General features: G+C 36.6%; 1 protein-coding gene across 4 annotated transcripts in view; it reads right to left on the bottom strand.

Annotated features, from left to right (window-relative positions):
• LOC106871609 (stabilin-2) overlaps positions 1-27,728 on the bottom strand; it is a 108,381-nt gene that overhangs the window by 69,169 nt on the left and 11,484 nt on the right. For 3 of the 4 annotated variants that reach the window (XM_089364469.1, XM_089364491.1, XM_089364480.1), the window contains exons 3-6: positions 6,871-6,941; positions 4,496-4,562; positions 2,422-2,517; positions 471-593 (exon numbers count right to left, since the gene is read on the bottom strand). In XM_089364469.1, coding sequence (XP_089220595.1) covers positions 471-593; positions 2,422-2,517; positions 4,496-4,562; positions 6,871-6,941 — 357 coding nt within the window. Of the gene's footprint in view, positions 1-466; positions 594-2,421; positions 2,518-4,495; positions 4,563-6,870; positions 6,942-27,728 lie in introns of all 4 variants that reach the window. The other variant, XM_089364502.1, reaches the window with a different exon arrangement.

Genomic DNA, 27,728 nt, shown 5'->3' with positions numbered 1-27,728 from the left:
TCAGTAGCTGAAATTTTAAAGATTTAAGGGAGACACTCCTAATTAAAGAATTTATAATTGTATTTGGATGATTGGATTTTCAATCCACATATTTGAGGTTATGTGTGTCTGTATGTATGATGTGTATGTCTGTATGCAGGTATACATATATGTATGTATGCATGTGCACATGAATGCATATACACCTGTATGCATATACATGTGTATGTGCACTTGCAGATGTGGACGCAGGCATGGATAGTATTGCAAATGAGGATCTTATTACATAAAAAAATGTCATGAATATTTTACATATGTATATATGTATGTATGTATGTATGTATGTATGTATGTATGTGTATATGTATGCATATGTATGTATATGTATGCATATATGTATGTATATGTATGCATATATGTATGTATGTATGTATGTATGTATGTATGTATGCATACTGGTGTGTGTTAACTATAAACGTCTTGATACTTGCCTTGGCATTCACCATTCTCATTTTTCTCGTAACCATTTTCACATTTACAAACAGGATTTTCTTCGTCATCTTCTCTACAGGATTCATTTTTCCCACAGTGTATATTCTCACAGCTGAATATTTCTATGAAAATCAACAATAAATGTCATAATTCAGAAATAAGATGTCCTCTCATCATTTTAGCAATTTGATCGTTTAAGAATTAAGGAGATTTAGGGGTCAGCAAAATCGAATATTCAGATATCACATGAATGTAAATCATCTTTAGTGAGGCACCATGGAAATCACAACAAAGAAGCCTCTGCTAATCCAAAGAAGGATTTTCTATCGATATAGTGAGTGAGTTTCTTTGGACTATTCTTTACCTATCCAGTAATGACCGTCTCTACTAATCCAATGAGATCTTCTATTGATATAGTGAGGGTATTTCTACCAAGCCAATAGCAAATGTTTTCTACCAGTAAGGGATTCTCTACTGAGCTAATGAGAGACTTTTGGCCAATCTGGCAATGAGCTTTTACAAGCCAAACAAGAGAGTTTCCAGCAAGATCCTTGTTCATATCCTGCTCAGCCTTCTACTGGAATATCTGAAACAAGGCCTGCACTCAGAGAATCAATGTGGCTTCTGTGACAATGTTGGAATTTTGGGTATGATCTTCACAGAAAAACCAACCCCAGGAAAATGCCAGGAATAACACTGTGACTACAGTGCATGTTTGTCAACCTGACAAAGGATTTTCACATGGTAGATAGGGACAGCTTATGGAAGATTGTGGTAAAGTCTGAACCTCTTGGTCTCACAATATGTACAAAGCAGACTGTAGTCACATATTGACTGTTCAAGAAAACCTGTATGAGAAATTAATATCATTGTAAATGAATAAAAACTACAAGCAGTCAACAGGGTTACCTTGATGAAGAAACCAATAGCAGAAACTTCAAAATCAGCAATGCCTTCGGTAGGCTGCAGAGAATGTATGAGAGCACTTCGTCACCAAGCTGAAGATCTGCGTCATCACTTTCAATGCGCTCCTACATTTGCACATGCACGCACACACACACACACACACACATGGACACACACACACACACACACACACACACACACACACACACATACATATACTCCAGCATGCATTAACTGTTAATTTAGACATGTTTCTTATTTCTTTACTGCCCACAAGGGGGCTACACACAGAGGGGACAAACAAGGACAGACAAACGGATTAAGTCGATTATATCGACCCCAGTGCATAACTTAATTTATGGACCCCGAAAGGAATGAAAGGTAAAGTCGACCTAGGCGGAATTTGAACTCAGAACGTAGCGGCAGACAAAATACCGCTAAGCATTTTGCCCGGCGTGCTAACGTTTCTGCCATCTCGCCACCTTCAATTTAGACATGTTTCTTCTCTTTCCATTTTTTACTCTCCGTCTGTTTTCTCTCTTCATTCCTTTCTGTACGAAAACTTATGTTCAAAACGTTAAAGACTTCTTCATTTTTCCCGAGCATTAAACTAATAATACATCTTGCTTGTTCAGATGGTGCTTTTAAGTGAAGGGGGTACTGACATACTGTGCCACCGGCTCAGTAGCCAGCCTGATGAATCTGACTTCGACCATATTCAGACAGTGCCTTTGACGCGCCATTAGCACAGGAGCCAGCCTGAGGGCACCTGCCCCAGCTACGATATTGGTTTTATTTGACTTAAGCATATCGTATTGCCCAATGCATCAGGAGTATTTTTATGGTGTGTGTGTATATATATATATATATATATATATATATATATATATATGGTACACAAACACACATATATATATATAAATATATATACATATATTTATCATGTATATGTATGTAGATAGATAGATAGATAGATAGATAGATAGATAGATAGATAGATAGATAGATAGATAGATAGATAGATAGAATTGCTGGAACTCTTACCTTCATCACAAAGTGGGCCTTTAAATCCAGATTTACATTCACATTTGCCAGTTCCAAGGATTCCACTGTCACAGGTACCATGCAGACATGTGCAATCTGAAATAAATAAGATTTTATTAGATATTTCTTAACAATGCATGGAGTTCTAGTAAGCTTCTTGTGCATGGAAACAAACAGAATTACTACAAGAGCCATGCAAGAAACAACAGTCAAGTCTCTCTTATATCACTCCTTTCAGATTAAAAAGGTCTTGAGCCTCTAGCAGAAAAGATTATTATTATTATTTTTATTATTATTATTATTATTGAGTGAGAGAGCAGCGCATGCCATCAAAGTGACACTGGGGTAAAATAAATGAAGCCCACTATACCCATCATGACTGCTCGTCTGATAAGGGTTCACCAGGCAAATGCATCTCATATCAAGATAAACAGCGCATGACCTTGCAGGTGGGGCTCTGTTAGAATTTTCGTCAGGGCAAGTAGCCCATCCCACTCAAAAGGTCCTTGAATAAGGGTTGTTTAAGGATGATGAACGATACAACCAAGTTTCCAGAGGTGAATTATCCAAACCCCAAAGAATTCCTCTCAACACATGGCTATGATGCTCCCCCACTACTTCTGCTCCTGATCAGAGATGCACATATTGTCAGCCACTAAGGGACATGCTCAACTGGTTAAGGTCAAACGACTGACAAGCAAATCTATGGTATTGAGCAGAATATTTGCTGTAGCTCATCTTTTATACCAAGTGTTATACATGATAACACTTCCAATCAGTTAAGATCAAAAGCCATGAGAGCCACTGCCCGGTACTACATCAGGGCATTTATTATTATTATTATTATTATTATTATTATTATTATTATTATTATTATTCTGAGTTCAAATTCCGCCGAGGTTGACTTTGCCTTTCATCCTTTTGAGGTCGATAAACTAAGTATCAGTTGCATACTGGGGTCGATCTAATCAACTGGCCCCCTCCCCCCAAAATTTCAGGCCTTGTGCCTAGAGTAGAAAAGATTATTATTATTATCATTATCATTATTATTATTATTAGTAGTAGTAGTAGTAGTAGTAGTAGTAGTAGTAGTAGCAGTAGCAGTAGTAGAACAAGGGTACATGAAATCAGGTTCAGGTTTATTTGGGCGGTAACTTGAAATGGAATAACTTAAAATCTTTTCACCAAATCGCTAGTCATGCAAATATGATTGACTATGGCCCTTTCACTAAAATTTGAAACCTGGAAAATATATGTTCTGCTAATACGAGGAGGTACCCAAAAGTAACCGGAAGCGTTCTCTCTGGGACAAACTCGTTGTAGTTCAGTCTTCCGTTGCAAGAAGCCATTTGATGCGACTATCAAGCACCAGTCTGTCGCCTGGCGTCCTCCGATGAAGTCGTTCTGTCACGTGGTGCGTCTCTGTTTTGCAGTGTTTCTCCCCTGTTCTTCGATTTTGAGGATGGCTAAAACGAGGATGAGCGTGCTTCCGTGAAATTTTGTTTTCTACTGGGGAAAACGGCGGCCAAAACAGCTGTCGTGCTTCAAACGCCTTACAAGGACCAACATCGTTCAGGACGATCGTCGACCTCCCGAACGAATGAAAACATCATGAAAATTCATGAACTACTCTTAGAGGACCGTCACCGAACAATTGACGAACTTGTTGATACGACTGGCGTGTCCTAGAGCTCCTGCCAACGAATTTTGAGCGAAGAATTGCGACTGAAAAGGGTGGTAGCAAAATTTGTGTCTCACTTGCTCACAGAAGATCAAAAGTAGTCACGACTGAATGATGGCGTGAACTAAAAGAACAGTTGGAAGTTGATTCGGATCTTTTTTCGATGGAGAATACTTTGAAGACGATAAAAGAGTAAACATGTAAAACTAAGTGAATAAAATAATATTGCAAAATTCCGGTTTTATTTGGGTACCTCTTCGTACACAAAAGAATCGATAATTTAAAAGGGACAAAATATTCCAAACATTACTTCCTTTAAATAATGCTTCTAATTTGCAAGTAACCTAAAAAGGGAGTATATTCTATAGGTATAGTCTCAAGATATAATCTCACCTGTGCAGTTTGGTCCAAAGACAAATTCTTCAGAACAACGTTCACATTCTTCTCCAGAATATTTTGGCTGAAAACATTTAAAGATAAAATGAAAAATTCAATTACGTTTTTCGTCTTTTTTTAAACCCATATATATATATATATATATATATATATATATATATATATATTTAATTACGTTTTTCATCTTTTTTTTAAACAATAAATATATAGGTGTATATATATATATATATATATATGTATATATATATATATGTATATATATATATATATATGTATATATATATATATGTATATATATATATATGTATATATATATATATGTATATATATATATATGTATATATATATATATATGTATATATATATATATGTATATATATATATATGTATATATATATATATGTATATATATATATATATATATATATATATATATATATATATATATGTATATATATATATATATATATATATATATATATATATATATATATGTATATATATATATATATATATATATATATATATATATATGTATATATATATATATATATATATATATATATATATATATATATATATATATATATATATATATATATATATATATATATATATATATATGTATATATATATATGTATATATATATATATATATATATATATATATATATATATATATATATATATATACATATATATATATATACATATATATATATATACATATATATATATACATATATATATATATATATATATATATATATATATATATATATATATATATACACCTATATATTTATTGTTTAAAAAAAAGATGAAAAACGTAATTGTCCTATTTTACAAGTAAGTCTACTATTATTCTGACGTGACTATCTTTCTATCTATCTATCTATCTATCTATCTATCTATCTTTCTATCTATTTATCTATCTGTCTTCCTCCATCTTTCTATCTATACCTCTGTCCTGGCCTCTACTTCACTGCTATACCCTTCTGTCCCTTCCTCCTTGTTCCACTTCCTCCCTCCACCATCCTCTCTATCTATTTATCTATCTGTCTTCCTCTATCTTCCTATCTACCCTTCTGTCCTGGCCTCTACTTCACTGCTTCTGTCCCTTCCTCCTTGTTCCATTTCCTCCCTCCACCATCCTCTCTGCTCTCGTGTGACCTGTGGTCAACTTTCTTTTCACTCCAGCCGCTGTGAAGGCAAGACGAACTACTAGCGTTCTACCTCAGATTTGCGTTTGGCCGTACGGCTTTTGAATGTTGTTTTCACTGTCCATTTTTTCCTGTCTTGGTTTGTGTTTGCCACCTTGGAATCCTCTGTGTAGTTGGTTGATCCACTACTCAGGAAGAGACTATTCTAGAGTACGTCCTGTCTGGTCTTCGAAACGTCTAGATAGAATAGAGACAGCTGATGAAGGGATATTCCAAGGGGCTTTCCGTTTTCCTATGTGTTCGTTCCGTTGTCTGTAGTTTATTGTTCTAACGTCCTGTACCCTGATATGCATGTATATACACATGTAGATGTAAGTATGTACATATATGTGTGTATACATGTATATATATTCTTTGTATTATTATTATATATATATATATATATATATATATATATATGCGAGTAAAAATAAATACAAAAAAGGTGGGGTTTTTTTTTTTTTGTATGATTGTGTATAGAAGAATATATTATTTTGTTTAAAAGAGTTCCAACACTGTCTGTTTTTTATGTTTTATTTATATTCCTGCAGAACCAATGTGGGGTATAGAATATGGAATATACAATATATAATATAAAATAAAATAAAATAAAAATGGATGGCACCATGAAATAAAGTATTGAATGTAGATGAAATATTGAGTGTTCAATATAAAGGATCAAATATATAAATATAAATATAAATATATAAAGGCGACTCGGGTTTCAGGGCTATTTCCCTTCGTCATGACGAAGGGAAATAGCCCTGAAACTCGAGTCGCCTTTATATATTTATATTTATATACTTGATCCTTTATATTGAACACTCAATATTTCATCTACATTCAATACTTTATTTCATGGTGCCATCCATTTTTATTTTATTTTATTTTATATTATATATTGTATATTATATTATATATTCCATATTCTATACCCCACATTGGTTCTGCAGGAATATAAATAAAACATAAAAAACAGACAGTGTTGGAACTCTTTTAAACAAAATTATATATATATATATATATATATATATATATATATATATATATATATATATATATATAATACAATCAAATTCTGAGATCAATGTAATCGACTAACCTCCATACCCTAAAGTTGCTGGTCGTGTACAAAAATTTGAAACACTTATTTTTAATTCAAGAACTTACATAACAGGTACATTTTCCATCCGCACAAACGCCATTTCCATAACATGGGTTATCAGCGCCACCTGGACATTCTGTACAAAAGAAAAAAGGTTTGTTTTAACAAAAATGTTTTTTGCAGCAAGAGTCATTTTGAAAAATTCGTCAGCAACGTTTTAAAATATTTTTAAAAAATACATACAGTCTTCATTTTAAAAACCATTATTGCTTTTGAGTGGTCAATGTACTTCACAGTTCCACTTACCTCTCCCAAGAGGTCTGTTTAATTGTTAATAGACATTACTAGTTATGAAAATATATTAAATTTCAGCTGAAAATCCGGACCTCAGACGAGATTCAGTTTAATTCAAGATAATACTATTCTTGGTGACTCGTTGTAATATAAAACATTTCAAAACGGCAGTAAGAAAATAATGTACTCTTTTACTTTGTCACACGTTCCAGTCATTTGACTGTTACCATGCTTCAGCACCACTGTCGAGGATTTTAATCGATCACATTGATCCCAGTTATGGCTCTCTATTAACCGATTCAACTAAGTTACTTCTTTGACGCAAAGGGACGCAAATTGACACGCTGGTTAACATGATAAAAATTTTACTTGTGTCAAATGCAGTGACATTATTTTCACCGAACTTCCAACAGCGAGGTACCATTGGTTAATAACACCAACCAATCATTATCTTGTAGTGGATCTTGCAGGCATGATGTAGATTCGATCCTAGATAGCCAAATTTAATTAACACTTTTCTCACGGTAAAACAATAGTTTTTCTGTGACAGCAGTTTACATTTTCCAGATGCCTCAGCTAAGCAAAATGATGTCTCCGCCACTTGACCCTTCTAACATCTTATAAGCCACCAAAGGCTAGAATTAAGATAACAAGTACCACCAACGATATGTCTATCCTTCTGGATAGTTATAAAAACAAGAACCCCGAAGTAAAAGTCAGTTAGTGAGTTAATGAGAACCCGAGTTAGAGAGAGCGACCATCAGTTAGTAAACGGACCACTAGAATCATGGGGAATCGGAGAGAAAAAGAAAGTTACAATCAGCGACTATGCGAGACAACTTCCCTCAACTCTCTCACTATCACTAGCTCAGCTCACTTTCTTCTTAATACTTTACTCCATCTCTATCTGTAATTACTTCTACACAATGACGAGAACACAAACACAAACTATACAAGGAAAATCTACGACATCTATTTTTACTTCGCATGCTTTACGATTTTATCACCTGCCCGTCGAGGCAAGGTATTTTACAATGTAACGGTAAATAAATATTTTCTTCACAACTTCAATCACTGTTCTTTCATCTTTACATAATGGCAATCAACGAAGAACCAATCCTTACAAACTAATTACGACTCTGACGTTCCATATTATTGTTTACAAAATAAACTTCAACCGTTACAACCTCTTCTACTCACAAACTGATTGTATTCTGGCTTATTGTAATTATTTTCCAGACTTCATTTTATCTAGGAATATGGTATTCAATAAGATTAATGCAACAATAATGAAAGAGTAAAAATAAATAATGAGAGTAGTCTGTCGTTCAACCTCTATTTTATTGATAAAGGTGGAAATGGAACATGACTGTTCCAAGAAAATATATTAATAGAATAACGTCGGAAAATGACATAATTTTTTTACCTAATTCTGTAAGAAAATGCTGTTTTCATCTTAGTGATTTAGTTGGACAGCTTGTGTGACTGTACGTAGAGGAGAAAGAATGTACATATGTGTTTCCAGCCACTTTTAGATTAGGAACAGATTCGGTCGTTCCTATCCTCCGACTGTCAATAGTGTCTGAGCTGATGCATGACTGCGTTCATTTCTCTCTCGGTGTATTTTGTTTGTGTTTACAAAAGCCTCCTAATTGGGAAGAAAACAGATCAAATTGAGGCAGGGATTTGCTACAAATTATGTTCTTTCTTTCTTAAGGATGGGATATAATTTGAGCGAGATGTGATCGTTACTTCTCATATGATAAGCGACCAATCGTTAGAGGCGTTATAAAACCAGTACAGCTGCTTCTCAGACAGTCTTTGCTACTGATCCCCACTATCTAAAATTAATGAACCTTGTGTTTGGGTATGAGTATGCAGTTATACTTATCATTGTAATTTATCCTAGTAGTGTAATTAGTTTATTATCACTGAATTTATAATTGTGCTTGTAGTGGCGCGAAATTATAGCCGCCATTGAGGAAGCCCCTCGAGTTGCGCATGCGTAGTAAAACTCATACTTAAACAGTTACTTTCAATTTCTCATCGAGTTGAGCTGAGACCTTCGACGTGACAACACCTCGCTCCTCCACAAAGCACTTTTACACTGTTCTCTGGCAGGCATCAAGGAAGCCCTTAACTTTCCAATACCAACTACACCATAATCAGCGGCTGCTAAGCTGAATGACAGGAAATGTGAAACCAAGCATCATCATAAATAAACCTTTTTATTATGTTGTTAATTGTTCTGATGGCTCTTCATTAAAAATGCTGTTGAAAGGTGATAGAGAGAGACTAAAGTCTCCATGACAACTATCAAACGTTTACATGCTTATTGTGCGTATAAGTATATGTGTATGCGTGCACGATATGAAGTGCCCTATTCAAGTATACAACACATGCTTGGTTCGAGAATTGAACCTATGACCATAGGATCCCGAACCCAATACCTTAATCCCTAGGTCGCGCGCCTTGACTCGCAACACACGACACACTCACATGTGTGTGTTGTGTGCATATATGTGTGTGTGTGAGTGTAGAGAGACACATACACACAAATACATATATACAGACGGTCTACACATCTGTAAATAAGTTGCAGTCTTGAGATGGTGCATCCCCCGTGCTCCACTGTCTGTTCGCGACTACACAGGCGCCTTAAACATCTAGCAAAAGTGTGGTGCAGACTCTCAGATCTCATTCGATTACGAGTAACGACTAAGCTTTTAAGCATGTGTGAGTCTGTGTGTGAGAGAAAGAGCAGGGGAGAGAGAAAAAGAGAGTATGTATGTACATCATCATCATCATCATCATCATTGTTTAACGTCCGTTTTCCATGCTGGCATGGGTTGAGCGGTTTGACTGAGATCTAGAGAGCCAGCGGCTGCACCGGGCTCAGTCTGATCTGGCAATGTTTCTACAGTGAGATGCCAACCACTCCGAGAGTGTAGTGGGTGCTTTTTATGTGCCACCAGCACAGGAGGGCCGGACATCGGCCACGTTCGAATGGTGCTTATTACACGCTACCAGCACGGGAGCCAGTCAGGTGGCACTGGCATCGGCCACGTTCGGATGGCGCTTTTTACGTGTCACCAGTACGGGGAGCCAGTCAGGCGGCACTGGCAACGACCTACGCATGAATGGTGCTTATTGCATGCCACCAACATGGGAGCCAGTCAGGCGGCACTGGCATCGGCCACAACTACAATTTCCATTTTGATTTTTGATTTTTGATTTTACTTGACTCAACAGTCTCCCCATGCACAGCGTGTCGCCCGACGATTCAAAGGTATTTTTTTAATGGGCTGGTTATACGACACTGGTATAGGCTACGGCTGTGATCTCACTTTACTTGCCGGATCTTCTCAATCACAACATATCCCCAGAGGTCTCATTCTCTTGTGATTGCTTCTGTGAGGCCCAACGTTCGAAGGTCATGCTTCACCATAAATTATGCATGCATAATTTTTTTAACGAAAAATAAGTTATAGTGACTTCAAAATTTCGGCTTGCTAGTTATCATCAGATGACAGCAAGTAAGCCGAAACTTCGAAGTCACTGCCAACTAAATTTATAAATATGATATTCTTGAGTGACCCTAATTTTTTAATATATCTAAATTGTTATTATTATCATTATCCTTGCAATATCAGCTAGGCTTTGAAATAACTTTTGACAATAAACAACTTTTTAAAAAACTCCTTGGCTTTAACTGGCTTCTAGAAATAATCCTTTCTACTTTAGGTACAAAACCTGAAATTTATGGGAAGTAGGGGAAATCGACTACATCGATTTCAATGCTTGACGGGTATTTACTTACTGGCCCCGAGAGATGAAAGGCAAAATTTAAAGAGGAGGGGTGTTTGTGCCCGGCAAAGAGAACATTCTTAGAATATGACATAGACTTTTGAAACACTGTATATTATGTCATAATTCTAGACAGGAAAAAATCTGAGAACTATAATTCGAATCTAAACCGGATTCTCGCTACAATGGAAACAAAACTACTTCGAAACAGGTCTTTGCAAATTACAGGAGTTCTCCGGCGTCGTAACCAAATACATTTTCACAGCTATTTCCCCGTTCACTCCTTCACTTCAGCTTTCACAAATAACTATGTTTGTTCTAGATATTTTAAAAGAATGTATCCGAGTTCAAATCCCGTCGTTATTACGGGGTCGACATAGCAGCAGATTGGAATCATTAGAACGTGTAGCAAACTGCCATGCAGTATTCCTTTTGACTCTTTACGTTGTAAGTTCAAATCCTGCCAAGTCAAATCCTCCCAGGGTCGATGAAATGAAGAACCAATCTAAGGCTGGGGTCATTGGATACGAATAAATCCCCTCCCCTCAAAATTGCGGAGTCGGTGAAATAAAGTACGAGCCAAGTACAACGTCGTTGTCGTGTTGTCATCATCATCATCATCATCACCATCGCCACTATCATCACCATCGTCCCATGGATATTAGTGATTCGAGTCCTAGGACTCAGGGCCGATTGCCCAGTTTCCCCGATGTGTAAGTGACCGAGAGCACATTCCCCCTGAACGGGAGGCCAGTTTGTCACGGGGTTACTCGTTTACAGCTGAGTGGAGTGGAACAACGTGAAATGAGGTGTTTTGCTCAAGAAGAAAACACACCACTCGGTCGGGGAATCGAAATCTCGAGCTTGCAATCGTGAGTCAATACCCTGACCACAAAGCAACGCACCCTTATAGTCACGTACTGGGTCGATTTCATCGGCTGTCCTCACCCCAAATATGTGGCCTTTTAATAAATATTAGAAATCAATATTTCTCTAAGGATAAGGTGGCGATGCTGCTGAATTTGAACGCCGAACAAAATGCTGAACAGCATTTCGTTCTGCGTTCAAATTCAGCAGAGGTCGAATTTAATTTTCCTCCTTTCGGGGATCGATGAATTAAGTACCAGCTGAGTACTGGGGTCAATGTAATCCACTAGCTCCCTTCCTGAAACTGCTGACCTTGTACCAAAAATTTCAAACTGGTATTTCTCTGAAGACAAAGGTTTTCACTGCCAGAAGTTTCGTCTCCAAGTTATTCTATGGCGTTCTGGTTATATCAGCGACGTCTAAGCACTTGTATGATTCCAACCAACTTGTATTCGTGCTGATCACAAGAATACATTTCCTGTCATTATTAAACTCACGGCCAATTAAAAAAGGAAAATCTACTTGAACAACACGTGACAGGATTTGTAATTGCTTTCTTATCCAATTTATTTAGTCTCTCTCGCGCACATACAGATATCTACAAACATACAAATATACACATGTAAATATATATAGTTATTTGTGTCTATGTGGTCAACACGCACACACATACACACACGCGCATATACATACATACACATATACATACATATATACATAGAAAGATAAATATGTATATACATACATATAATTTAAACAGGTTTTAAGGAAAACGACATACGTATATATATATATATATATATATATATATATATATATATATATATATATATATATATATATGCACACACATACACGCAAACACACATACACACACGCACATATATATATATACACATACATATATCTATATACATGTGGTGTATATGTGTATATATGTATACGTGTGTGTGGGGGTGTGTGTGTGTGTGTGTGTGTGTGTGTGTAAGCTCATGTACATAGGTATTCAACAATGTGCGCAGATTCTTCTGCAGAAAGTGATGACCTACAAGCGACTAAGAAAATCTTTTTCAGCTACTTCTAGGTTAACATAAGGATGGGCGTCATTTTGGTTGCTGTTTGGTTGGACCACTTCTCCCTTTATCTGGTCATGTATTTATGAGGGATGAATTATAACCGTGTGTGTGTGTGTCGTTTACACATGCACACAAAAATACATGCGTGTATCTGTATGTGTATAATGTGTGCGCAGAATGTATGTGTGTGTGTCTATCGTTTACACATGCACACAAAAATACATGTATCTGTGTATATATGTGTGTGTTTGTATATGTATAATGTGTGTGCGTGTGTGTGTGTGTGTGTGTGTGTGTGTGTGTGTGTGTGTGTGTGTGTGTGTGTGTGTGTGTGTGTGTCTGTGCGTCTAAACACAGTTTGTGAGGTGTTTCTGAAGGCACTTAATTATCAATATATTACTCTCTTCAAACCAATTGAAAGAATTCTATTTCTTTCGGATACCCCATGGCAAATAAAATGCTAACATAACAAATGAAAAGACATTCATTGCTGCCATACATGCGGAACACAATGATTTAAAAATTTGTGGTGCATCGGTCCAGGCGCGTTTTCCATTATTCGAAGCAGTCCTGCAATTCTTGCGAAAATGATGCCTTTTAACGCCTCCATCGTTCCTTTCTTCACCTCTTCCACATCTGCAAATTCCATGGCAAGATGTTTTGCACATGAAGTTCGAAGGTAAATGGAAGCTCCTGGCGATAATTTTTCAATTGTATCATGAAGAAAATAACATCGGACACAACTTGGAAATCACAGTGCATCCGACTAGTTCAGAAAATGGATTGAGGAATAAGTCATGAGCGTGTAGTGACAAAATGTTTTATGTTATATGAATGAGTTTTTTTTTTTGGTTTTTTGCTTTACAAGATAGTGCGTTTTGATTTTTTAATTTTACTGATTTTTGTGCATTTTCAGATTATTAAAATGGAAAGTGAAGTAGACAAAACTGAGCATTTTCGACGCTATTTGCCTTTTGCATTTAATCGCGGTGTTGAGCCCGCCGAAGCTGCTCGTGAGAGTTGTGTTGTGTATGGAAGAAGAGCAATGCCTTAAAGTACCGCCTGCCGTTAGTTTTCGCGCTTCAAAAATGGGAATTTTGACCTCAAGGACGGATCACACACTGGTCGGCCAACTGAGTTCGATGAACCTTGCCCATTGAGGGACGGTACTTCACCAGTTTTTTTCATCACAATCTATCTGCTCCGCCAATTCTCTGACCATATATATAAAGCCTTTATTTGGTTTGTATTAGCATTTTTAAGCAACTTTAGTTGCAAAACTATGAGTTGTATGCAAAAAGCAAGAGAAAGCAGAAGGAAATAAGAGGAAAGAGAAAAAAATAAGAGAAAGAAAAAATAACTGTAAAATAACTAATAATAAAATACGAAAAATAAAACTTGAAGAGAGTCATTACCTAATGAAACATATACAGATACATGTATGTATCTATGTGAATTTTATGCCTATACGTACATATATATATAATATATATGTATTTATATTATATATATGTGTGTGTATATATTTATATATGTCGGTGTGTGTGTGTAAATATTACATAATTAATAACGATAGAAGCAGTATTAATATAAAACGGTAATATTTGTCGCCACATAAAAGTAGATGTTGTGTTAGAACAGAGAATACTGCATTACTTTCCATGAGAGAGACTTTTGGTGCATATAAGAACTCTTGTTTATACCGCTAGCGAGAGATAATCATTTGTCATCGCCGCCGCCAGGGCTACCAGATCACGTTATTTCGGCCCTCCTTAGCCTTGTCAATGGTAGATGCTTGACAACTGGAAATACCAGCAATTCTTCCGAAATATATGTGTGGGGTGTATGTGTATATATATATATATATATATATATATATATATATATATATATATATATATATATATATATATGGTTTGAAGCATAGTTGAGAAACAAAAATTATAACTTACTATGTAACTTACCAACTGGTTAGGCCTGCACACGTTGCCACTCTTCGATAGCCATAGAATTTTAAGTAGATCGAATTGCAAATGAAATAGCCATAGAGAGACATCTGTACGTCATTGCATTATTGTGATTAATGCCTGCACAACACGAGTTCTACTCTCTGAACCTTCATGATTAGTACCTAGAAATCACGTGAAACCTCAGGTTTTACATCAGTGTGTCCCTCTCCTAAAAGGGCTCTGTGACAGCAGCTAGGGGTCCCTTACTCCCAGTGGCTCTACTGTGCATTCTGACACACCAAGGGTATTTCTGCATTCCTGAGCCCCAATGGGATGTCATCACGTATGCTAATTGACCCCGAAAGGTGCCACCACTCCGGGTCAGAGTAAACCTGAGAACAATCGTGGCTAAAAGGTGATTCCACACTCCTAAAAATCCTGGAATTCCCGAACCAGATTCCCACAAACGACACAGATTAAAGCCATACTTAACGTAATTCCTAAGTAAAATCAGAGTGACGAGGCCGAACTTTTGAATAAGAGGTAAAATCCATCCAAAAAGTTTCTGCTCAGTTTTTGTGCACCCCACATTTACTCACAAAGGTTGAGTCAGCCCGCTGTAAAAGCACATGCCAAACATGCTATACAGTGGGGTCGAACGCGGGACCTCGTGCCTGTATCGTCCTCTCAAATATGTGTGTGTGCGTGCGTGTTTCATTAAATATACGATTATGTTCAAGTTTTATACCTTCATTTTAGGTTTTTGTTATTTTTTTACTAGTTTTTTTTTATAGTTATTTCGAACAATAGAGTTCTTGTATCCATACTCGACGTTTCCAGACATTCACAGTCTCATTTTCAAGAATTAAGTATTCTTGGCATTTATGTTGTTTCTTACTTATTAATTGAATCCATGTAGACTTTCCCATCAAATTGACGAATTGAACCAGTACGTAATAAATAATACAGACGCCAAACATATTGAGCTCTTTGAAATAAGACTGTGAAGGTTTGAAAACTCCAGCATAGATTTAGGAATTCTATTGTTCGAAACCTACAGTAAAAAAAATGGAAGGAAGCAAGAGAGATCTAAAATTTTAAAATAATTAAACTCAAATGTAGACATGAATTTAATAAAACAAAAACTTTTCCTCATAGATAGATAGATAGATAGATAGATAGATAGATAGATAGATAGATAGGTAGGTACATACATACATACATACATACATACATACATACATACATACATAAGTGTGTGTATAAACACGCAATTTACATGAATGATCTTATGTGTTTCCGCCTTTGACAAGTGTCAATATATTTCATCTTAATCTCGCGTAACTCACTCACACACACTTTCTTTCCCTCTGCTTCTTTTTCTCGTTGTTCCTACTTTATCATCTTTTGAAATAATTTTGCTTGTGATAATCTATTTGTCAATACATATTATTGTATTCTGAAATGATTTGTCTACATTAATATACTTTAGAATGAATTAACTGCAATGTAAAAGAAATAGCGTATTTTCTCCTTTTTATTATTATTATTTTACATCTCAGAACGCTCGGTCTTGTTTGCTCTGGTTCATTCTGTGAGAGCGAAAAGTAACATGTCAGAGGTCTTATAGGGTCTCTTTCCGCACATTTTAAGTTTTGCTACTTGTTAATTATCGTTGTTAATTATCGTTGTTAATTATCGTGGAAGACACTCAACATCCAAGCACTAATCTCAAAAGCCTAGCTGTCTCCAGCAGAGCAGTTTTGGGGACTTGCTCTGCTCTCATGTCAATTCCAATTTTTCTGATATACGAGGCGATACCCATAAGAAACCGAAATTTTGCAATATTATTTTATTCACTTAGTTTTACATGTTTACACTTTTATCGCCTTTAAAATATTCATCTGAAGCAATGCATCGGTCCAGGCGCGTTTTCCATTATTCGAAGCAGTCCTGGAATTCTTGCGAAATGATGCCTTTTAACGCCTCCATCGTTCCTTTCTTCACCTCTTCCACATCTGCAAATTCCATGGCACCAGCTTTCGCCACCAGGGATGACTTTCGACAAAAGGTCCGGAAATACTTCCAACTGTTCTTTCAGTTCACGACACGCATTCAGTCGAGACTGTTTTTGATGTCCAGTGAGGAAGCGAGGCACAAATTTTGCTGCAACTCTTTTCATTCGCAATTCCTCGCTCAAAATTCGTTGGCAGCAGCTCCAGGACACAACAGTCATATCAACAAGTTCTTCAATTGTTCGGTGACGGCACTCCAAGATCAGTTCATGAATGTTCATGATATTTTCATTCGATTGGGAGATCGTCGGTCGCCCTGAACGAGAGTGATCTTCAAGCCACAAGCGACCATTCTTAAAGTGTGGAAACCACTCGTAATCTTGTGTTTTGCTCATGGCAGCATCCTTGTAAAGTGTTTGAAGCATGACAACTGTTTCGGCCGCCGTTTTCTCCAACAGAAGACAGAATTTCACGGAAGTACGCTCTGCTTTCGTTTCAGCCATCGCCATCACAAAAATCGACGAACAATAATAAAATTTGTAAACATGTTCTCGATAAACTTTCTAATAAGATTATGCTATCGTTTTATCTGAGAGTGAGAGAGAGAGAGGGGGGGAGAGATAGAGAGAAAGAAGACAGAGAAAATCAATATATGAGTTGAAGGTGGAGAAATTATACTGCGTGGATTGGCAGTATAATACGCACAAACACACACATATACATATACATAAATAGTATTTAATAGATCGTATGGTATATACTTGGAAGGTTACCTATAAAGCACGTTCACTGGTTTAGTGTTCGTTGGGTATATAATTAATGAGAGGCATGGAAGACGGAAGACACGAGAATCTACTGATCACTACAATCGTTTCGACCTATCTAGCTTTTTGAGAGATATATAAACTTAAGTGGAAATGGATGTGTCGCGTTCAATTAGATAATAAATAATATATGATATATAATATATATATATATATATATATATATATATATATATATATATATATATATATATATATATATATATATATATATATATATTATGATTGACCGTTGACTGGACACTATTCAATTTTTTTTCTCCGTGTTTTTCTCCTTGTCTCCGTATTATTTCTGTTGAAGAGCGTAGCTCGAAACGTCAAAGACTTTCCGTATTCCCGAGCGTCATACTAATACATCCTTTTGTTATTTACACCACCTGTCCTCGTCTGTTGTTGTTTTTTCGTATATTCTCCCATATATATATATATATATATATATATATATATATATATATATATATATATATATATATATATATATATATATATATATATATACATGAATATATGGGTACAGGACGTCACCAACGGTGCAAATAACATGAAATACGTAAACAAACGAGGGGAAAATGAGTAAAATACGTAAATTTAAAAAAATGGAAAACGGGACAAGTAAACACAGAGAAAGAAGTTGTCGGCTGTCTATCTACTCCTCATTTCGAGCATTCAACGGTAATGTGAGTCTTCAAAGACAGTTGCTCCCATAAATTCTAAAATAAAATTTAGGATTTATGGAGGGGCAAAGTTGGGAACAAAAAAATTATAGTGGAGACGAAGGAAAACAAACATGGAGGGTCGTTAGACCAGAACGAGAGGAAAATAGTGAACGCTGGGAGAAACATTTTTTTGAAAAGAGAAGATAGAAGAGGGAGAGAAAACACGCCCGTTCTTTTTAACGTTCGTACAGGAAAAGAAAGATGATCACATGAAGAAAAGAAAGATGGAGGATGGTCTCATGTGAGCAACGAGAGAGAGAGAAAAAGAGAAAGAGGGGAGAGAGAGACAGATAAAACACGATGAAGGAGGGAGGGGGGAAAAGGGAATTAGAGAAGGATATACCTAAACCAGCCGAACAGTATCCCACCCATTCCTATGAAGTTACGTATAAATTTACACATTTATGACGATTTGATAAGCGTTGATCATGTAATTTAACTTTTGTCACTAATTTTCACCTTGTGTAGTTGAAACATACGTAAGACAGAGTAACTAAATATCTTATCAATAATCTCTTAAATGTACGTATGTACTTATGTACGTATGTATGTATGTATGTATGTATGTATGCGTGCGTGCGTGCGTGTGTGTGTGTGTGTGTGTGTGTGTGTGTGTGTGTGTGTGTGTGTGTGTGTGTGTGTGTGTAGTTCATGGATTTCTATGAACTCACATGTGTCCTAGCTATAGGGAGCCGATTGCAAGATGTATAAAAAACATGACCTCCCTCAGGTCTTCAAAGGAGTACATTTTGTATTTTCGTCTTGATCTTTTTCTTCTCTCTTTTTCCGCGAAAAACTTAAGTAACGCCATTGAGGATCGCGATGAAAGGCTTCATCAAAACACTGTAATAATGGACAGGGCTGCTAGAATAGTGCCATGATTGGTGACTGTGTATGGTCTTTGTTTTAAAAAGATGAAAAATGTACAGCTCAGTGATTAAAAATTTTTTTATAAACTTTTCTTTATTATTTTATATATATATATATATATATATATATATATATATATATATATATATATATATATATATATATATCGGTGAAACGATATAAAAAAAAGCGCATTAAAAAATTCTTTAAAGTTGTTATCTTTCCGCGAATTTTATCAAAACGCCTCTATTTCCCAGCCTTCACAGAAGGAATTTTTCTCCTCCAGTCTTCGGAATTTTTATCAATACTGAATTTGCCTGATTGATGAATCAAAGGGGTTTTGCGGCGACATCCCCCATCGATTAATGAAGAATTCACGCAAAGCAAAGAGTAGCCTTATTTCTTTTAATTTTGCAGACTCTTCCGTACTATTAAAATAACGAGTAAAATCTGTTGCACCTGTTGTGTTGCTTTTAACTTCTGCAAACATGTTACCTTCTCTAATGTATGACTCAATAAAATGTCTCTTGACATGTTACTTCCTGTTTCCTACCACCCAATTCTAACCTCTCGAGATATCTCAGGCTGGCACCGTTAGAGGCCTTTTGTTCTTTTTCTTCCTTTTTTTTTCTTTTCTAGGCAGAGACAAATTCTTCTAAGCTTTAAATCTACGTAAAATACATGAATAATACTATGTCGGATAATCTAAATCCTGTTGTTCTTTTATCGTTTAGTTGTTTCATTCGTTCGAATGCGGCCATGCTGGGGTATCGACTTCAGGAATTTTAGTCGAATGAAGCGACCTCATTATTTATTGTTTTTTTGGGGGGTTTTTTTTGGTTTTTTTTAATCGGGTAATTATTTTATCTGTCGCTTTTGCCGAACCACTAGAGTCACGGGATGAAACAAACTAACACCTGCTGTCAAGCGGTGTGGTGAGAGGAAGGACGCAGAGACAAAGCACACACACACACACACACACACACAAAATTCCGCTAATCATTTAACCCAGCGTGCTGATGATTCTGCTCAATAATAATGATGATGATGATGATGATGGTGATGGTGGTGGTGGTGGTGGTGGTTGTGGTGGTGGTGGTGGTGGTGGTGGTGGTGATGATGATGATGATGATGATGATGATGATGATGATGATGTTGCAGTGCCAGGCACTGGCTCTCATGGCTCCTGATCTTAATTGATTGGAAGTGTTATCATGTACATTGTTTTGTCTTAGTATAAAAAGATGGGCTACAGTAAATATTCTGCTCAATACCACAGGTTTGCTAGTCAGTTGTTTGACCTTAACCAGTTGAGCATGTCCCTTAGTGGCTGGCGATATATGCATCTCTGATCACCAGCAGAAGTAGTGGGGGAGCATCATAGCTATATGTTAAAAGAAATTCTTTGGGGTTTGGATAATTCACATTTGGAAACATGGGTGTATCGTTCAACATCCTTAAACAACCCTTATTCAGGGACCTTTTGAGCGGGATGGGCTACTCGATAACTGGGCCTCACCTGCAAGATCATGCGCTGTTTATCTTGATGAGATCACTATGTCGCGCACATATGGTTGTGATGCATATGCCTGGTGAACCCTTATCAGACGGGTATATTGGGCTTCGTATATTTGTACCCCATTGTCACTTTGACGGCATGCACTGCTCTCTCACTCGATAATAATAATAATAATAATAATAATAATAATAATAATAATAATAATAATAATAATAATAATAATAATAATAATAATAATAATAATAATGAATGAAAGGGAACCACTCCATAAACTCCCAAATGCACACCAACATAAAACGCAAATAAAAATTGGCAACTGTCTTACACAAGAGATCATACAACAACTAAAACCCGATCTTAATAAATTAAATGAAATTATTTACTCTGTTGCTAAGGTAATTGAAAGACGCTGTTTAACACCCAAAAAACCAACAATACCAAATTCGAAAAGAAAATCAAACTGGAGGAGTAGAATTGAAACTGAGATTGAATCGTTGCGAAGGGAGATATCAATATTAACTGAGCTAATCTCTGGAAAGATCAAGAAAAAGCAGGAAGATCGTGAGAAAATATGGACTCTCAACAAGAGAAGAACTAATGTCAGCGAACGAAACACTGAAACAGAAAGTTCAAGCGAAGGCTCAGAGAATACGCAGATTTGAGAAAAGAATCAGATTCTACAGGCAAAATAAGATGTTCAAATCCAATGCTAAATCATTTTACAGGGAAATAGGGAAAGAACAAATAACCATTGAAAACCCACCCCCAATGGAAGAAGTTGAAAACTTTTGGAAAGGGATCTGGAGTGATGAGAAACCATACAATGAAAATGCAGACTGGATCAAACGCACCCAAGATGCCTACAAAAATCTACAAGAACAGGTATGGGAAGACATCTCAGTCACTGACCTAAGGAGGGCACTAACGAAGGCTCATAAGTGGAAATCCCCTGGTACTGATAGAGTACCAAATTTCTGGCTCTCATCACTCTCGTCCGCACACAAAATCTTAGTAATACTATTTAATAGTATTATGAAAGACCCAGAAAAAACTCCCCATTGGATGGCAAATGGTATTACTTACCTCCTCCCGAAAAATAACGAAACCAAAGACCCAAAAAACTACCGGCCTATAACATGTTTGTCTACTACCTATAAGATTTTGACATCTATTCTAGTGGAGAAAACATATACGTTTATGGAAGAGAATAACCTCTTTCCCACTGAACAAAAAGGATGCAGACGAGGCTCATACGGATGCAAAGATCAGCTCTTAATTAATCGCATGATCTTTGAGAACTGCCATAACAAGCGCAGAAATCTCAGCTCTTCATGGATTGATTATAAAAAAACCTTTGACAGCATACCACATTCGTGGATTCTAAAATCACTGGACATTTTCAAAATTTCTCCTGTGATTTCAGATTTTTTTAAAGTATAATATGTCACTATGGAACACGAAGCTGCAATTATATCATTCTAATGGAGCATTGCACTCAAACAATATTAGCATAAACTGTGGCATTTTCCAGGGTGACTCGCTCTCACCACTAATTTTATGCATAGCACTGATACCACTCTCAAGTGAACTGAATAGAACAGGGTATGGCTATAAAATTGACAACAAGAAAATAAGCCATCTATTTTATATGGATGATTTAAAGCTATATGGCAAAGATGATGAAGAGCTTCAGGGACTATTACATACTGTGAAAGGATTCAGTGATGATATCGGGATGGAGTTTGGCCTTGAAAAGTGTGCCAAAGCCACTTTTAAGAGAGGGAAACTAGTAAAGTCAAGTTCAATAGAATTAGATGTCGAAACAGTAATAAAAGAACTTGAGCAGGAACAAACCTATAAATACCTAGGAATAAATGAAGGCTCTGGTATCCAGCATGCAAGCATGAAAGAGAAGGTTAGGAAGGAATGTTATAGAAGAGTTCGAGCAGTTTTGAAGTCTGAGCTGAATGCTTATAATAAGGTGTTAGCCATAAATTCCTTAGCAGTCCCAGTTGTTCTTTATAGCTTCAATGTGCTTAACTGGAATACCAGTGAAATAGTCAGAATTGATAGAAAAATCCGCAAGCTACTGACTTGTAATAAGATGCACCATCCAAAGGCAGACGTGGATCGTCTTTACCTCCCCAGAGCTCAGGGAGGTCGAGGCTTGATCCAGCTTGAACTTACGTACAAAACCACCACAATCGGACTGGCTAAATACCTTGAAACTACCAACGATTGGATGCTGAAACTTGTTGAAAAACATGAAAGACCGAAAAGACTTCACTCTATTCTGAAAGAGAGCAAAAAATTCGCTACCGAACTCTTAGATACCCACCAGCTTGATCAGGTTGAAGGAAATGCGCCAACTGCTGCTGCAAAGAAAATAAAATTAATTGCAAAGACAAAAGCACATGAAAAATTAGCTAGCAGATGGGAACAGAGACCTCTGCATGGCAAGTATGTGGCTCGTAGCAAACAAGCTGATGTCGACCAGAAACGCACGCATCAGTGGTTACGAAGTTCAGGGCTAAAAGCAGAGAGTGAAGGTTTCATATTGGCTGCTCAAGACCAAAGCTTATTAACCCGGAACTACCAAGCCAATGTGATAAAAAATGGAGCTGACCCAAAATGCCGATTCTGTAACGATGCGATCGAAACTATAGACCACCTAATCTCAGGGTGTAGAGTGTTAGCACCTGTAGAATATAAAGCAAGACATGACAGAGTTGGCCAATATTTACACTGGACAATATGTCAGCATTATAAAATCAAAAGCGCTGACAAATGGTATAAACACCATCCTGAAGCTGTGACTGAGGGAGAAAATGTATCGATTCTCTGGGACTTCCCCGTACATACCGACAAGACTATAAAAGCTAATAAACCGGATATTATCATAAAAGATCAGACAAAGAAGACGTGTTTATTAATTGACATGAGTATTCCCTGTGGTCATAATATAGCGGCGAAAGAATTTGACAAGATCAGTAAATATAAAGACTTGCTAATAGAAATTGAAAAAATGTGGCACCTCAAGGCGACTACCATACCAGTGATTGTAGGATCTCTAGGAATGATAAAAAAAGGTACTGAAATCTATTTGAAAATGATACCAGGCTTACCATCCCTACAGGAAGTGCAAAAAATCGTGCTAACTGGAACGACTCATGTACTGAGAAGAGCATTATCGCTGTGAAAAAAACATCCATTCATGATTTAAAAAATTTTTTTTTTTTTTAAATACATGTTTTACCTATGAATTTGCGTGTGTAAATTGGGAATGCATACAACGTTTCTCTGCCCTAGGTGTACGGAAAACACTCGGCGAGAAATGGAAGAAAATTTGAAGAAAGAAGGAAAAAAACAACATAATAATAACAATAATAATAATAATAATAATAATAATAATAATAATAATAATAATACACTAAGTTCCAAATAGATAAGAATGACAAATCTCCCCTTTGTAGGATGGATGGCAGCAGAAACGAAACAATCTCACATATGGTGAGTGAGTGTAGCGAACTGGCCCAAAAGCACTACAAAAGAGGCACGATAATGTGGCTAAGTTCGTCCATTGGAAGCTATGGGAAAAGTACGGCCTGAACAGAGCATGGAAATGGTACGAACGTGAATCAGAAGGAGTCACCGAGAACAAGGAACATAAGATACTGTGGGATTTTACAGTCCGATGCGACTCCCTAATCGAGGATCGGAGACCAGCTATTGTTATGGTAAATGAAGGAAAAAAAGAAGCCAAGATCATAGATATTGCAATACCTAGAAATGCACGCATAAGTGACAAAGAACTAGAAAAGATTGAAAAGTACAGACTGCTAAAAGATGAAATTGCAAGAATGTGGACTATGAGGAGTGTGTGTGTCATTCCAGGAGTTGTAGGGGCTCTTGGAGCACTAACAACCAAGTTCAAGAAATATGTCAAAGAAATTGGAATTGACACGAGAGCAGGACAAGCCCCAAAAACTATTCTACTGGGGACAGCTAGGATTTTGAGATTGATACTTGGATGTTGAATGTCTCCCACGATAATTAACAACCAAGTATCAAAGCTTATAATTTGTGGAAAGAGATCCTGTGAGACCTCTGACAACAGACTGCTGACCGCTCCCACAAAATTACCAGAACAAACAAGACCGAACTTCTGAGAAGCAAAACAATAACAAGAGCACTCAGAGAGCGCAAACCTCCACCGAGGCAACACCAACGTCCTCTCAACGATTAGCCGGAGATGATTTTTAAAATGAGAATATCTGAAGTAAACTCGACTTCTCTCACAAACGAAAATACTAAAAACGAACCAGACCGCTATCAAAAATTAAGTATTAAAAAAAACAGAAAAAATAACCCAGAATCCTTGTCCAGGACTGGATAGATCCCAAAATCTAATCAGTTCGTGCCAGTCACGAGGTCAAGCATCTCTGAAAGTTTCATCCAAATCCATCCAGCGGTTCTTGAGATATTTTGTTCACGGACAAAAAAACAAACAAACACGATTGAAAACAATACCCCCTCCTTCGCTAAGGCGGAGGTAATAACAATAATACAACTATGACGATTTGAAGTGGGAAATACGAAGGTTGTTGTCAATGAGGAGAGAAGGCGTGGTTCCAATAGTAATTGGCATACTTGGAAGTATCAACACCCAACAACCAGCATGAGTCAAAAAGATTGGTACAAATGCAAAGGTACAACACCTACAAAAATCAGCATTGCTCGGAACTGCGAGAATTCTTCGCAGAATTTTTGAAGCATGACCAGTAAATAAGTATCACCTTAGTCTGCTGACTGTGTACAGCTGACACTTTCCATCATACCCAAGAAAATAATCTGTGAGTTTGCATCAAATAATAATAATAATAATAATAATAATAATAATAATAATAATAATAATAACATATAATGAAAAGAAACATAACAAGTAACTGCAGAATATGTGGCGATAGACAAGAAACAATAAATCATATTATCTCTGGCTGCCCAGTCCTGGCTAAGAAGGAATATATTCACAGACACGACAGAGCTGGGACCTATATACACTGGAATCTATGCCAACAGTGGAATAACAACAGAAAAAGATGGTATAAAAACACACGCCAGAAAAGGTCACAGAAAACGAGAAAGCAACCATACTCTGGGATATGCCAATACACACAGATAGAGAAATTAAGGCCAATAAACCAGATATAGTTGTCAAAGATCATGAAGGAAAAAAATGCTTTCTAATTGATGTATCAATACCAGCAGATGACAACGTTTCCTTAAAAGAAATGGAGAAACTTTCAAAATACAAAATTTGGAAATAGAGGTAACTCGAATGTGGAATCTAAAAACAGAAACAATTCCTATCATAGTAGGTGCCTTAGGTATAATAAAACAATATTCAGACAAATACATAACAAAAACACTAGGACTTACAAATATATATAACATACAGAAAATTGCACTACTGGGTACTGCACACATTCTACGCAAAACACTTTCAATACAGTAACCATAAGAGCATCACAGCAAACCACAGCACATACCCAAGGCACACAGAGCTGCGCTCGGTAGTGAAGTGAAAGTACGTTATAAAGATATAACTACTGAATAATAATGATGATGATGATGACGATACTTCCTCAGAATCACTAACACTGATTCTGAGGAAAGCAAAAGCTTGGTATGTATTCAAAAGCCGCCAACAAAAAGTCAACCATTTGTTATTCATGGATGACCTCAAACTTTATGGTAAAAATGAAGCCCAAGTCAGTTCCCCCGTTGATACGGTGTATACCTTCAGTGCTGATATCAGAATGGATTGGGCCTGAGAAAGTGTGGTGTGTGTGTGTCTTGAAGAGAGGTAAAATCAAATGTACGGACGGGCTAACGATACTGTCGGGGGAGGTTATGAAGCAGATAGAAGAGACGGGACTGATCCTTAAGTCGAAAGGAAATGGACGGAATAAGATCGAAACTCGAATACTCCGGAAGGTGCTCGAAAAATAAGAAGTGTTACCTTAGTTTACTGGTAGGGAATAGCTGACACTGTAATACATCTCCAGCGTTAGAAGCTGTGCAAAGGCAATAATGATGATGATGATGATGATGATGATGATGATGATGATACCCTGATGCAGTACCAGGCAGTGGCTGTCATGGCTTCTGATCTTAATTGACTGGAAGTGTTGTGTACATTGTTTTGTCTTAGTATAAAAAATGGGCTACACCAAATATTCTGCTCAATACCATTGATTGTTTGTCAGTTGTTTGACCTTAACCAGTTGAGCATGTCCCTTAATGGCTGACAATATGTGCCTCTCTGATTGAAGGCAAGAGTAGTGGGAAGCATCATAACCATGTGTTGAGAGGAATTCTTTGGAGTTTGAATAATTCCCCTGTGGAAACATGAGTGCTTCGTTCAACATCCTTAAACAACCTTTATTCAGGGGCCTTTTGAGCGGGGTGGGCTACTCAACCTGAAGAAAATTCTAACTGGGTCCTATCTGCAAGGCCATGCGCTGTTTATCATTATATTAGGTCGCCATATCACGCACATATGGTTGTGATGCATGTGCCTGGTGAACCCTTATCAGACGAGCAGTCATAATGGATATATTGAGCTTTGTATATTTGCATTCCAGTGTCACTTTGATGGTATGCACTGCTTTCTCACTCAATAATAATAATGATGATGATGAGAAGAAGAAGAAGAAGAAGAAGAAGAAGAAGAAGAAGAAGAAGAAGAAGAAGAAGAAGAAGAAGAAGAAGAAGAAGAAGAAGAAGAAGAAGAAGATCCAAGCAGTTAATACATGGACAATAGCATCACTTTGGTATGGAGCTGGAATCATAAACTGACAAAAGAAAGAACTGATACGAAAACAAGAAAAATATTGACAGTGAACGGAGCCGTCCACCCTAAAAGTGACACCGATAGGCTGTACTTGTGCAGAAGAAAGGGTGAGAGAGATTTGATCAGTTTC

This window comes from Octopus bimaculoides, chromosome 1 (genome assembly GCF_046866305.1).
Source record: "Octopus bimaculoides isolate indiv1 chromosome 1, ASM4686630v1, whole genome shotgun sequence".
NCBI lineage: Eukaryota > Metazoa > Mollusca > Cephalopoda > Octopoda > Octopodidae > Octopus > Octopus bimaculoides.
This window is presented reverse-complemented; position numbering and strand designations above follow the sequence as displayed.